At 40.9% G+C, this 14,762-nt stretch overlaps 1 protein-coding gene across 1 annotated transcript; it reads left to right on the top strand.

Annotated features, from left to right (window-relative positions):
* Nucleotides 1-691: 691 nt before the first annotated feature.
* LOC112989857 (ADP-ribosylation factor-like protein 6-interacting protein 4) lies at nucleotides 692-9,040 on the top strand. The gene is made up of 7 exons (XM_064509651.1): nucleotides 692-925; nucleotides 1,431-1,502; nucleotides 1,744-1,881; nucleotides 5,827-5,879; nucleotides 6,497-6,580; nucleotides 6,810-6,902; nucleotides 8,467-9,040. Exons 2-7 carry the CDS (start codon nucleotides 1,433-1,435, stop codon nucleotides 8,515-8,517), a joined length of 489 nt encoding a protein of 162 aa, XP_064365721.1. The 5' UTR covers nucleotides 692-925; nucleotides 1,431-1,432; the 3' UTR covers nucleotides 8,518-9,040.
* The last annotated feature ends 5,722 nt before the right edge of the window (nucleotides 9,041-14,762 follow it).

Consider the following 14,762-nt stretch of genomic DNA (forward strand, 5'->3'; position numbering starts at 1 on the left):
CTTTAATGTCCTAAAGCAGTGCACATACAAATTCAGGAAATCCCAAACTAGATCAGACTAATGATCTGTTAGGTCTGATGTTCTGCTTCCGATAGCAACAGCTAACACACTGGATGTTTTAGCAGAGGTTTCAACCACAGAGTCAAACCAGTATGTTATTTTTGTTTGGAACAGATTTGAGTTCAGTTGAGACCGGATTTGCCCCAGCTCAGGCCAGTAACAGTATAATCGTTTCCTCTGACCGATTCCCGTTTGAGAACACGGTGTTTAAAAATGGGAATGTAAAGCTTCACGGGGTCATGACCAAAGTGTGGGGAATCAGCCTGGGAGAAGCATTAGCGCTGAGCCCGGTTCTTTGATTAGGATTCCCTGGGTGAAAATCCCAACAGTTAGTATCAACTAAAATTTTGCAATACTGTTGCTATTGTTAGGGACAGTCCAATTTTCAGGGACATACCATGATGTCCATTCAACACCCCACAAGGTGAGCTTCTGAGCCTGGCGAAAGCTCATGCCTTAAGCCTAGGGCCTCCCTTCTCGCTGGAAAGGCAGGCCTCGGCTCCTCTGCCGACGCCGGGCCGCTGCGCCGCCGGCAGAGGAGCCCCGGGCTGAGGAGAAGGCTGGGTTTTCCCAACACGGGTGAGGTGCCGCTCGGAGGGGCAAGGCGCGGCCTCGAGACCCAGGTGACACGACCGGGACCCGGCGGGCTCCAGGGGCGTCGTGCGGCACAACCGTGACCAGGCAGCGCGCGCCGCCAACGGCTCCCGGCGGAGGGAAGGCGCGAGGGGCGCGGCCGTTAACGGCCCTCCCCCGCCCGAGTCCGTCCGGGTCGCCGCGGCGGAAGCGGCGGCGCTTCCCGGCAGCTCTTCCCGGCAGCTCTTCCCGGCAGCGCCAGCCCTTCCGGCGGCGGCGGGGGTGAGTGCGGGTGCGGGTGCGGGTGCGGGTGCGGGTGCGGGTGCGGGCCGGGGGGCGCAGCGGGCGGGGGGTGCTTCTCCGTCCGCCGGGAAGCACAGGCGCGGCCCCGGGCCGGGCGGTGCCGCCGCGGCGCCCTCACGGCCTGTACGGCCCGAAGGGTTTGGCCTGTGATCGAGGAGCAGCCCTAAACGTGGGCATGTAGTCAGTCAGTAGTCCTAAATGCAGCTTCCGTGCCAAAAAAAACCCCAAAAAACAAAAAAGCAACAGCTTTACTGACTTCAGGTTTATAGAAAGTTGCACATATCCAGGGTTTTGGCCTCAAATTCCTAATTTATGAGGTGGAGAGCCTGAAACCGGGCTTCACTGTAGCATGTAATGCGCTTTGTGAGAAATGGCGATGGTACTGATCGTGCAGAGATTCTCTGATTTGCTCTGTCTCTGCACCAGTCTCCTCTCCCTCCTCCCCCGCCCAAGACTTTTGGAAAGTCGTTGAATGTACTTTTGTCTCGTGCTAGGTATGGATAACAGAAAGGAGGAAAGAAGTAGGTCGCTGTGTGCAACATCACAAGAAGAGCTGAAAGTCCAAGGTAGGTGTTTCTCTGTTGCAATGCTATGGTATTATTTGTGTTATCTTTTACATGAGTTAGCATGTTTGAGTGTGACTTTTATCATTGTCACTTAGTGATGATATTAGACTATGACACACTGGAAGAGATCAAAAAACCTCCTCAAAAATAGGGGTTCATTGTGCTTAACTTATATGAAAAGTCATCTCTGTAGACCATAGTTATTAGCATACTTGTCACTGACGCTTTGTGTTATTTTAAGGAAAAGAAAAAAGAAAACGAAAACGTAGCAGAAGCAGATCATCATCAATTTCATCCACATCATCTTCTAGTACTGCCACTACATCCGCTTCTTCCTCCTCATCACGCTCGTCATCAAGGTCTTCTTCCAGTAGCAGAGGTAAGCTGCCACTAGTGTACTTCAGTGTGTACAAATGGTGGTTACCCGTGTTGATAGCATTCCTGAAAACATTTACTGCTTACTTTAAAAGTGGCTAAGCTGCCGCAAAGTGATATTTACAAATATTGCGTGTTCAGAGTGTTGTCATACAACCTTTGGCAGTGTTGAGGCACCTCCTTACACATCGTGTGCCATGTTCCTGCGTTAATTTAAATGCCTTCAGAAATAAAAGCATTTTCTTTCATTAAAAAAATGTTACTTTGTAAGAATATGCTATATATATTTAAAGCTCTGTGGTTTTTAGATAAATTGAATACAGATCTTTAGTCTAGATAGGTGAAGTAGAAAAAGGTTTTGTTTTGGTCTTTGGTCTTGAAGTTTCAAACATTTAAGGATATATAAGGACTTAAATATAAGGACTTATGAAAGGTATATTAATACAAATGATTGAGGTCAATGGGAACAAATCCAAGTGTTGCAGAATTAAGATTTTTCATATTAAGCTGCTGCTTGGAGGACTTGGAGTAACTTTGGTCTTTTAAAAAAGATACAATCTGGAAGTAAGTGCAGGTTTTCTCTAAGGGTCCAACTCATGACTTCAAGGGAAATGTAATGCTGATTTTATCAAGCCTGCATTATTTTGATGTTCTGTTTTGAAATATTTTGTATCATTGTAGGTAAAGTGAGCAAATTGCCCTTTTTGAATATGATGCAATAGGCTAAACACTGAAGTGTGTTTTTTTTCTTTTTACTGAGGCTGGGAGGAAGATGGTATGAACCGCAGTTCTGACTAAAACTCTTTAGCTTCAAGGTCAGATGAAGTTTCACTGTCCCATACTGGACCACATATCTGTGATTATAAATTTGTTGCTCTATATAACTAAGATTTTCTAATCTTTCCATAATGCAAGGTTATAGCGTGATTATTTCTTGGACAGTGCTTCAGGAATTACATATTCGCTAACATTATTAGCCCAGTTAAACCACATTCACCTGTACACAACTTGGTAAAGCTAGAATACCTATAGTAGAGAAGGAAGAAAAGGGAATACTTTTAGTGCTGCAGATTAACAAAAACTTAGTTCCACTTCTCTTGAAGTGGATTTAATGTCTATATGGAAATACTACTTGTTCTCATACTTCAGTGACTGATTTGAAGTGTTTGACATTTATTATTTTCTGAAAATGTTTGTATTTGTGAACTTGTACATTACAAGTTCCTGTCTTTTTGAATTAATTTTATGCCATGTGATATACTCTAAAATTTTTGAAAAGAATTACAATGTCATGTCAGGCACCGGTTGTGTGAGGATTCTTCGCATGCTTTCTCGTGCATTATGTTCTTAGTTTTCGAGACTGTATCATTAGAAATATACTTTTTAATTCAGCAATATTCCTTTGTTTTTTGTTTTGCAAAGTATATTTCTGAATGATTATTAAGAAAGTTATCAAGCAGTATCCGGAGGGTTAATGGCGCACAAAAGCAGAGGAAGGGTTTTCTTAATGTATTAGCATGGCTGTTCATGTGCTGTGCTGATGATGAGCAATATAGAAGATCACTGTCGTATGCTATGATTCTCTTACCCCAACAGTTACTATTTGAGAGGTTGCTTAGCCTTGCCAGCTCTGACAGCTTTCTAGCATGAAAAATAGCATTTCCATATTTAATTCCAAAACCTTGTTTCTGATATTTTGATATGCCAACCTTGGACATCTTAGTAAAATTTTACATTTTGGCCTGCAACTAAACTAAGCTGAAAAAAACTGAAAAAAAAGGCTGAAAAAACCAACAAAATAAGCCATTCAGAATTTATTAGTCTTTTAGAAGGATGGCAAGAAATATGTATCTGGGAAAAAAAATCGTTCTGATTTAGGCCCAAGTTACCAGTTTGTGTGCTTGGAGATTTGCTAAAACTTCACAGACCAAATTCCGTAAATTTTTCCATTCACAAGGGAGAGCAGAAGATCTGGAAAAAATAAGGCATATTTAAACAAGTCAATTTTCATAGTCTAAAGAAGAAAAGACATGAGGCAATCAAGTTAAGACAGATATATATATATGTGTAGGTAGTGGCGACTATGAAGAGTAAGAGAATATTCTGCGGGTGACTTTAAGGACTAGAAAAAACAACCTTACATTGCAACCAGAAAAATCTGAATTACATCTAGGAAAAACACATCCTAGCAGCAGAATGCTGGAATAAGTTATCTAACCTGCAGTTAAAGACCTTGAATGATAGAAGTTGCCCAGGTCTGATGTGTTGGCTATAACAGAAGTGGAGCTGACCTTCCTTGGGATAGCAGAATGGAGGTTTCTTCTGGCCTTGTTTTTTATATTTTTCACTTTTCTTATTTAGAGACTGCAACTGCAACTCTGGCTGTAAAATACTGGGCAATGGCTGGGAAAACTGAAAGGAGAGTGGGGGGTAATTTCTGCTTTCTGAATGATATCCCTCACCTGCCTTCTCTGAACTTCTGGTGATATAGGTTGTATGGCAAATCCAGCTGTCTAGTTTGAATGCAGAAAGGACATTTCTGGAATAAAATACATTGGGATATGGAGACTTGACTGCAGCCTAGGAAAGAGGTGTAGCAGGGAAGGGTGTTCCCCTCCAAAGGGGGACAAGCAGGCAGATCAGATGCCAGAATGCAGAGAGGTAGGGTGACTGAGTATGGAAACAGACTGAACCAGTGAGAAGGCAAGATGAGGAGGGATGATGACTCAGAACGAGTGAGCAGGAGGAAAAGTTGGTCTGGCTGGGCCAGGAAATCAACAGTTGGGAGCAGGATGGAAACTAACCGCAGCAGAAGTCTAGAGGAGTTGGCCTATGGTTTGTGATCCTAAGGACTGTGGCTAGGATCATAGCAGATAAAAACTAAGGCTGGAGGTGTGGGTGAAGAAATCAAGCCAGGTGAATGGGCAGAAGCGTCCATGCTCATCGTAGTGTACCACTTTTCAGCGCCTGGAAGAAAACCCAGTGTTATTGAATGTGCCCCTTTTCCTGATGTTGGCAAATATTTGTAAAAACCCACTGGTGTTATATTGCCCTTTGGGCACTTAGTCCAGTCTGTTTCTACCAGGAGACTGAACAGGGTGATAGAATTACCATTCTCATCATTTTTTTGACATACCTATGCAGCATTTGTCATTAGGAGGCCAAAAGAAGCCTCCTTGCTTGTGCAGCCTTACCTTAGACTTTTCTAACTTCTGAGTCTAGCTGTGCTCCTGTATATTCTGTAATGTTTTATCTTTTGCTCGGAATTTACTGTGAAGGAACTGCAGAGCTTGAAGGCAGTCTGTTGGAAGATTAGAACTTGTTCCTCAGTCTCTCTATGCTTACAGTCCCACATTCAAAGACAGTGCTTCAGAATCAGCTTCCTCACATACCAGTGATAGCATAAGATGTAAAATGTATGATTGGCTTATAGAATTTGTGGGTTTCTGCTCTACAAGGTTTACACCTTGAAGTTGAAAAGTGAGCTAAGTAAGTACAAAAAAGACTTTTTCATCACCTTAAACAGTGATAATGTTTTCAGTGGCTTGTCAGCCCCTACAATACATTTTAGTGACTCCTCTCTGAGTTTGGATCGCTGGTTGTCAAACACTAATGTAAGATGTCATATCGGAGAGATTTGTCGTCTGTAAAGCATAGCTGCAAAAAGAGAAATTCTGTCTCTAATAATATAATATTTTAATATAAGTAATCACTGAGCAAATCGTGTATTTTCAGTGTCCATATTAGACCAGTAAGTGGCAGTAAGTTAATGTGTTGCATTTCTCAAGATTAGTTTCAGCCAGTGTTTTATATATTCATGTGAATTAAAGCATTTTCTTCTTGCACACTTCATGTAGAATCTTTCTTATGTTTTACATTCTAGATGCTTTATATGCAAAACCAAATATCTCTTTCAGAATACTAAAATTACAGGATTTTTTAATTTTAGATTCTCGTAAATCTAAATCGAAGAAAAAGAAAAAAGAAAAACACAACAAAAAGGTAAATGTTTGCTGAGAGAAATAAGTAGTTAACTGAACAGAAAATAGATCTTCATAACCTTAAATCTCATGTAAGATTTAATGCTTTTGTCTGTTGCTATGGACATGTAAAGCAGGCTTCTGGAGCAATAGCAGATCAACTGATAGGTAATTTTGCATATACTTGACTGTATGTTAGAACAGAAATAATTTAAGGTTCCTTTTGCCAGTCTGCAGATTTGTTTCAGCTAGAATTTAGAGCAGTCTTCAAAGAAAAGAGAAATGGAAATCTTGATATTTTAGACAGTTTATTCTGACAGAAATTCTAGATAGTCAACAAAAGAGAGTAATAGGCTCTTGCTGTTGTAATTTTTTTTCATTTCTGTAGGACCTTCTGTTCTGGGATTTTATATATTTGGAGTACATTAGAAGAAGAGAGAGAATCAGGGATCATACCATGTTTATTTCTCAAGATTCTGCTGCACTACTTTCTGTGTATTTCTGTGTATGTGTTCAGCAGTGGTAAGGGCAAGCAGTAGGGGCTGTCTGACTAGCCAGGGCAGTAAAAGGCTACTTGTGGGTTGTTTTTATTCCCTTTTGCATCTGTAAACAGTTGGAATATATATCTTATACTCATAGAAGAGGAAAAAAGAGAACAAAGTGAAGAAAAAGAAAGAAAAGAAGAAAAAGAGGGAGAAAGCAGGACCTGTCCAGCTTTCCAAGGTATGCTTGTGTGCATCTAACATCCCATTATATCTCTCATCTACACAATCTGTCCAGTCATAAAAATGTCTGTAACAACATCAGTTTTGTCATCAACAAATGAAAACGATTTTTATTTTTTGGACAGTTAGACAATAATCTTTTATACTTCCTATAACTGTCATTAGGATTTGTAACATTTCAAAATAAAGCAAAGCTTATTTTCTTCTAATGTGTGATTTCATTTTAGTTCTTTAAAAACAAAAAGAAGAATGAAAACTACAGCATGATAACAGGAAAGAAAATTAAGATGAAAATAAAGAAGACTAAGAAGGATAAAGAGGTAATGGTTGAAAATAGTCTGTATGTCCAAAAGGACAATCATATCTCTCTCTTCTTTTTTTTTCCCTTCCCCTAATATTTGTCTTTTTCAGAAGAATAGATGTTATACTTAAGAGTTTTAAGTTGAATATAGCTTTTAATGTGGCTATGGTGCCATCTGAGAAATCTAAATTCATTCTTTTGGGCATATATTTTGTGATACGTGAGTGGGCTTGGAATACTCAAGCATGAATAAATAACTAAAAGATGCCTGTGTAGGTACTTGGCATTAGTTTGTCATGCTTAGCTGATTTGTGGCTTTTCCCACTGATTAACTTGCACCATTTTTAATTGTCCTCCTCTCTTCCCAGTCTCTTGTGATCAGATGTGGTAATTGCTGCTTTCATCTGTTTTTGTCTATGAGTGTGAGACTAGCCATTATTTAGAGAGGAAGAGAAAAAGATGACAGTGTTAGGACCACATGCTCACACATTCTCTCAAAGCAGTCAGATTTTTTGCTGAGGCCATCAGGGAACTGGATATCATGAATAGCATTTTGTGCTATTGGTATGGGTGTTTAGACTCAGTGCATAAATAATAGGTAGGCTCTTTTCAGCCGTTTCCACACCTTAGAGTGATCTGCAAGAGAGTGTCTGATACTTGGCAGTATGTGTAAAGTGTTACTTTGGTGAGGTATCTAGTTTGGATTCTGATTCAGCTGTAATAATTCATTCTGTAGTTGCCAAAATATACCTGAGCATTCTAAGTTAAATTTAATCGAAGCTGTTTTCAGTGGCATTAAAATCTGCGTTAAATTATGCTGAATCTGACTTGCCAGCCTTGTCCTAGTAACCTCCTCGTTATAATCTTTCGATGTCAAAGATGATGTCCTTTCTTTGCTTGGGTTAGGTGGCCATGGTCATGAATGTGCTGAATTGAACAACATCTGTTATTCACAATATTTTAAGATTCAATAGCTGTTGTATAGATTGTGACTTTAAAACACTGGAACCAAGCGTTTTGACTGTTTGGGGCATTTTTTGTGGTGCTTCTTTGCATCTCACATGATGCCTAATGGGGCATCTTTAGAAGGTGCCTAAATTCATGGTTCCTTTCTATTATTCGACAAGCTGCTGCTCACGCATCAAAAACCTGATGCTTCCCAGAAGACTTGCTGTATGTACAGTGTAAGGAAAGGGATGGAAAAGGTGGCAAATGAGAGAAAGTTGACTTAGACACCAGAGAACTGCATCTGTTCTGCTTGCGAGGTCCCTCCTGAGCAGGCTGTGAGCTACATGTTGACAACCCAGTGGAGCCACTGCAGGGAGCCACTTAGAAATATCATGAAATAGTGACAGTGACAGCTTGTCTCCTACAGCATCTCTCCTGAGTACCTGTTGCCTCGAACTTGCTTCAGACATTCACACCTGTCTAGTAGCTAGTAATATCCAGCCATTTGAATATGGTAGCATTTGTTGTACAGCTTGCTGAGTTGTGAAAACCCACACAGACAGCAGCCTTATGCAGCCTTTGGCCTGTTGAGTACAGGTCTGTTGAACCCCTGCCTCTACTTTTGTGCTCTGCAGAGAGACCGGAACCGTGCAGAGCTCCTTGAGTTTCTGAACTCTGCCTTATGATGGAAAGACTGCTGACCAAGGACTTGCAAATCTACCAAGCCAACAATCATCATGCCTAGCAAAACCCTATAGGGAAACTCAGGGAAGAGGGTACCAAGTTGGACAAGACCAGACTCTCCTGCTATGAAGACAATCAGGATGTCCTTTTTAATGGCAGAATGAAGAGTAACTAATAACTTGTTAATGAAGATCCATGTCCTCCTTTTGAGATCCTAAGGTAATAGCCAGGCTGCGATGTTTTAAAAGAGCCTAAGAGTGTGTCATTGACAATGATAAGAAATGATACACTGAGGTCCAATAATGTAATTTGTACCCTAGCTGCATGCAGAATGCACTCTTAATTTCAGATGTCTTAATGTTTCTAGTAGCTTAAATGAAATGGAGTATTTGTAAATGTTTATTTGAAAGATAAGGCATTTCTGTATGTATTTCTTTTTCCAGTAGTGGTTTTTCTTGTCCTAAAGAGCAAACTGACCTTTGTAAATAGAACATACTTTTACATAAATGATTTTTTGAGAGTTCATTCATTAATACATTATTTTCTTTCAGAGTTTGAGATATGATCTTTCTCTGGACACTTTATTACTCTCTATCACTAAAGTGTAATAGTAAAATATTCTGGAGTAATAGAGGTAGCTGAATATTTTTATCCCGAAATAGAAGAAGGAAAGGGGTTTGGTTTTGTTTGCTTATCTGAATCAGCTGTTCAAAGGCAGCATGCACTCACAATAGATAGTTTGCCACCCCATCTGCAGTTGCAGATATCAGGGCTAAAAACCTTGGAGAGCTGGCCTGGCTCTCTGATCCTGTGCACTGTGTTTCAAATCTTTCCCTGTCTGAGGAGCCTCAAAGCATACCCAATATCTTAGTCTAAAAGAAAGAGAAGAGCCATAAGAATGATCCAGAGGCAGGCAGTGACAGTAACCATCCAGATGTGTTGCTAGTCCACTGTGAGACGAGACTGGTCTGGATATGCAGCTGGACCCCAATATGACGTGAGTGTGCATGTTCGCCTCAATAGTTTGCTCACTGCTTGCTCACTCTTGAATTTTGATTACCCAGCAGGCACCTGTGTTGAGTATGTGACATAACCCCGATGTGGGAATTCTGCTTGAATTGCTTGTGTAGCAAGTGGTCCTCAAGAACTACAGTTCAGGTACACCTAAAAAAAGGAGTCAAGGATAATTGGCAAGAATATGAGGTGTACTGTGGTCAGACTGGGGGGAATTTGTTAAAGAGCAAACAAAAAGAAAACACTTTGTATCTGTGTCTACCTGAGTGTTTCAGGTAAATCTGAGATGCGCACCATTGTTCAAGGGATAATTTTTAAACTACTTAATGTGTGAGACCTTCTGAAGATGCCAAAAGCCTGTCTTTTCTCTAGTTTTTGTTGTGAAACATTTTTGTAATTGTTGCAGAGATGTAACTCTTCAGAGACTAAAACCATGATTCCAAAGAGCAGGTGCCTATGTCCTTCTTGGTTCATGAAAAGACATAGGTAAAAACTGGAGTTTCCTTGACTTTTATAACCTTGTGATGCAAACATTTTTTGGAAGCACTCTTCTGAAATATCAGTAGGGAAAAACAAAAAAGCCCCAAGTTCCTTCTTTGCTTCATCGGATCATGCTTTGGTTCATGCTACTTTGGTATCTTGTATCTAGAGATGCCAAAACATCTTGCCCAGATAAGCAGCTCTTGTCTCTTGACTTCTCTTAACAAGCTTAATTCCAAACACACTCTTATAAGATACCAACATCCCTGCCATTCCATAGGTTACGTTATATGTAACACTAGTATTATCTTCTGGACAAAGGAGAAGAAGATGCAGCAAGATGGAAGCTAGTCTGGAAGCAAATAGGAAGTGGGAAATTCAGAAATCTCACTTTATGAAGAACTTCATTGGTTAGAAAGTTCAAACTGAATTGAAATAATCTGTTTTTTGCTGTCTTATTCAGAATCGGTCTGGCTTGTGAAATCTTGTAAAAATTCCTTCAGTATTGGGCTAGTAGGGAAAAGGCAAAGGACCTTTAGTAACCTTTAGTAACATGATGTGTTTTGTTCTTTTTTTAGTTTTTTGCCAACTCTGACTGTACAAAAATGACCTCTTAAGGAAAAAAAAAAAAGAACTTGCGAAACATTTACTTGCTGTTTTGAAGCAGAGGAATTTTGTCTGTTTGATTTTGACGTTCTGAGTATGCCCTCGTCATGCTTTGAAGTATTTCTGTGTTAGGATTTATTTTTAAGCTAGCATTTCTGTTAGAAAACCAAGCTTTGTAACTTCTGTTGCTCTGATTTGGTTTTATTCTTTCCTGCCCAATAAGGTATGAGTGCTGACTGAAACTTCCCTGTGGTTGTTGCTTTTGTAAACCTCCTTTTCTTTCCCACCTTTCTCCATGTGGATTTTGGTGTGTAAACAGGTTGGAGTTCATGTTGCCTCCTTCCTTCCCCCATCCTTCACCAGAAGCATGGAGATCGGATGGGGCTGCTGTGTATGCAGCTTCGTGGGGCTATAGCATCTTTGAGATTGCCGCTTGGAGCTGGCCAACAGGTTACAACGTCACTAGTAGGGATAGGCCCATAGAGCCAAAATAACTGTACGTGCCTTGTCTCCTCAGGAAAGAATTTCACTTGGGTTGCCCTTTTAACTAAAGAATAGCTTCTAAATACTGCTTTAAGTTACTGTTGCGGCTGTTAGAGACTGAAGCAGACACGAAGATGATTGTAAGGTAAGAGATTAGAGGAATCTGATGAAATACAGCTCTAGAAATTTACACGAGGGAACCATGTAGTAGCACAGGATGTCAACGCAATACGCAAATGGGAGATAGGTCTCAAAAAAGCAGGTATCATGGGGGAAGATGAGAGGATGGAAAAATAGAAAAGTCATGAAATAGGGATGGATGGTGGTTCTGGTGTGTCAGAAGTTGGGGCAGAGGACAGGTGATAGGGGGCTGCAAAGGCTTCGCTGGCTCAAGAAGTTGAGATTCCTGTTAAAATGATAAATACTGCAAGTTTTTCAGATGTGAAACTTGCATTTTTTGTGTGTGATGGAATCTTCCCTATCCCACCCCTCTCTATTGCCCTGCACCGTTTTCTGTTCTGGGAATCATGCAGAACTCAACTGATATATATATATAAAAATGTGTGTATGTATGTGTGTGTATATATGTATCTTTTAAACAACAGAAATTCCAGAAACAGAAGTCAGTGTTGAAAAGAAAGATATATTCTATGAGCTGCTGCTGTCATGACCTGCTTCCTTGGCCCCTTTCTTTATAAGTAGTCTCTCCCATTATCAACAAGATGTGCCGCAAGCAGCAGAACTGATTTGTTCCCTTTACTCCCTAAGCCTTTGCTACCACACTAGCCCTACCTCCCACTCGTGCTGTAGTTAGGCAGGCACACATGTATAATGGCTGTGTGCTTTTCGTCTTTCCTATGGCGGGAATGCTCATTTGGACCTCCTGGATCTAGTTACTAATTGTCATGAAACAAGAAAGGAACCTGTTATTTTTTAAAGATCTCTCCACCTTAACGTGGTACAAATTTGTAATGGGCTTGAAAGTTATTGGGAGGGGACAGAACACAGTTATGTAAGTTTCTTTTCTTTGGGAAAACAGGCTAAACCCCAAACATTAAAAAATGTTTGATATAAGGAGTGAAGTGATTCAGCCAGTTCTTGTGGGCAATGCAATCCTGTGTTGTTATTCTGCTTCTTTTATGATTTGCCTGAACTTGACTCCCTTGCCTGTGCAAAAATGCACAAGAGATCAAAATGACAAAATACTAATAAAATACCATTTTGTCTTGGCGGTACTTGCCTCCACTGAACTAGGATGATACATCCCACAGTGAGCAAGGCCTACAATTTTGCCATCTGTTCAACACTGAGTACAGTTAAACTTGGACAAATTGTGCTGTTTTGATGTTCTTGTACAGTTCATGTTGCAGGAGTATATGAGCTTCCCAGTCATCCACGTAATGTCTCCATCTGCAGCAGAGAAAACTGAATGATTTCTGTATCTAGGGGAAAACCGAAGGGCAACAAGGCTGACATAACTCACGCGAGGCCACCTGGAAGGCCTGCTGAACCGGCCTTGGAGAGATGCGTGTGGAGGCCATGGCCACTGGATGGAGCTTTAATACTTACTGTACCTGTTAAACATAATTCTCCTGCTCTTGCTGGGTGTATTTCCAAAATTCTTGCTCAGCTCTCAAGGTTGGGAGCTCCACTCTTATTTGGGCACTCTATGAAATGGCTGAATTATAAGTAGTAGTGGGTTCTCCTGAAAGTATATGAGGTCCTGGACACACCTGAATATCCTGCTGTTTGATGCTCATTTGTATTTGAAGCTGTAGGGTGATGAGCTTTGGAAGAGCTGCTCCTTAATTAAAAATATCGGCAAACACCCAGCTATATATATCCATATTGGACAAAATGAGTCGTCAAAATTTGTTTTCAGGAGAGATTGTTATTTACTTGGCTGTTGAGAGCAGGGTGTTTTCTTTGTTTGTTTGTTTTCCTGTTTGATTCTGGTCTTCTTAAATTGTCATTCATAAGAAGTGTGAAACTTCTAGACTTTTCTGTGGGGGAGAACAGGGCATGGTGCTGATGGCTCTAAGGAAGCATGTTTTCAGCCTTTTTAAGCAATGTGAAGAACATTAATCTCCAGTCTGATAAATGTACATTAAATGCAGAGGTACAGTGCTTAAGAAGACATCTGTTCTGATATCATGCCAACTACTGGTTCTACCTTCCAATAAGGTATTAAACACTACAGCTAGTATCAGATGTGTTCATTTTGCACTTCATTTGTGAGCTGTTCTCTAGGTGGCAGTGACATGGAAGAATGGCAGTGCGGGCCAGGCACTGTGCAAGAGTGAGGAATCTGTACGCGTGAGGAAAGGCCAGGTTAGAAAGGTGCTGGCTCTTTTCCGGTTAGTCACTGCTCTAAAATCTACCGGTAGATGGCATTGCTGTCCAGGTAGACTGTCAGGGAAAACTTTTTTTCCTTTGGACATTGGCTTTGCACTTTCTTATTCTGAAATCCTATGAAGGGTTCAAAACCTGAAAAGACCTAATTATGTGTTGTTTACAGGGCACATTTGTTACTGCTGGCCTATTAATTTAACCTCATGTGTGTTCATTTGCCCTTTTTGACTGTGCTGGGAACAGACAATAGCGTCTCGTGCCATGTCTTGTGTACAGAGGTAGAGGAGAGCCTCTAACTTCAAAGCAGTTGAATGAAACAGGAGCAGTCAGCTGAGTGGAAGCAGGGACCTGTAAGGACCAGCCGTACTCCTTGCACTGCCCTTACCTGGGACTGCTGAGTTTTTTTAGAAACTGAACTGTGACCTTCTCCATCTGTTAAGTAATTTCAGAGCTCCAGTGCCAGAATATAAAAACCTGAGGAGTATTTCACTGTCACTGCATCTTACCACAGGTGTTTATTTAAACTATCTTCAGTCCAAATCAAGTGCAATCTGTTGCTTTAAGCAACCTTACACTTCTGAGGATGAGTACTTTGGAAAAGGTACTGTATATGGACCTTGACCTGATGGAGACCTCTAAGAACATGGCATAATGGTCACTAAATAGTTGTAACAATAATTATGTTTTGAGAGTAGATATTCTGAAATAGAAAACGTGTGCTCTTTCCCATATTTCTGCAATATCTGTCACTGGGCCAGGTTAGATTTATTTGGTTGAGACAAAATGTAATTGACTGAAATATAGAGTTGAGATACTATGTTGAGTACTATAATCTGGTCCAGCTAAGACCTTAGGGATTCATAATTTTATTAATTGTACTGTACACAGGTGTTCACGAATCACTGTATAATTCACTGTATTTCTTGTAGCACTTTTCCTTGCCCTTCTTTGTTATGCTTATTAAGATCTGATCCTGGAAAGATTTTTCCCTTAGTTTGAGAATATCTTTATGTAGCAACTGCACAGAAAATACATGCCAGCGTCTTTGAGAGATCTGGGTCTGAGACCTGGCTCTTGGGGTCAGCACAGTCTCGTTCTGATGTGAGCCAGCTTGAAACCCGGCTTGTCTGATCATACAGAGGAATAAGCGTTTCCTTGTGCTGACAGCCCACAGTGTGGACAGCAGTACCAGGGAAAGGCAGGCACAGAGATTGCGATGTCTCTGCCTGGCACACGGGGGTGGGACTGAGGGGTGCTTATTAGTCCTTCCCCTATGGCAGGCACAGCCAACGGTGCTCTCTGACCCTTGCAG

Source organism: Dromaius novaehollandiae, chromosome 3 (assembly GCF_036370855.1).
Source record: "Dromaius novaehollandiae isolate bDroNov1 chromosome 3, bDroNov1.hap1, whole genome shotgun sequence".
In the NCBI taxonomy this organism is placed as follows: domain Eukaryota; kingdom Metazoa; phylum Chordata; class Aves; order Casuariiformes; family Dromaiidae; genus Dromaius; species Dromaius novaehollandiae.

Excerpts from the sequence above, each read along its gene's own strand:
- LOC112989857 (XM_064509651.1), top strand. The coding sequence starts at position 1,433 with ATGGATAACAGAAAGGAGGAAAGAAGTAGGTCGCTGTGTGCAACATCA. Across the intron at positions 1,503-1,743 it reads AGAAGAGCTGAAAGTCCAAG|GAAAAGAAAAAAGAAAACGA; the intron begins GTAGGTGTTTCT and ends TGTTATTTTAAG. Across the intron at positions 6,581-6,809 it reads GACCTGTCCAGCTTTCCAAG|TTCTTTAAAAACAAAAAGAA; the intron begins GTATGCTTGTGT and ends ATTTCATTTTAG.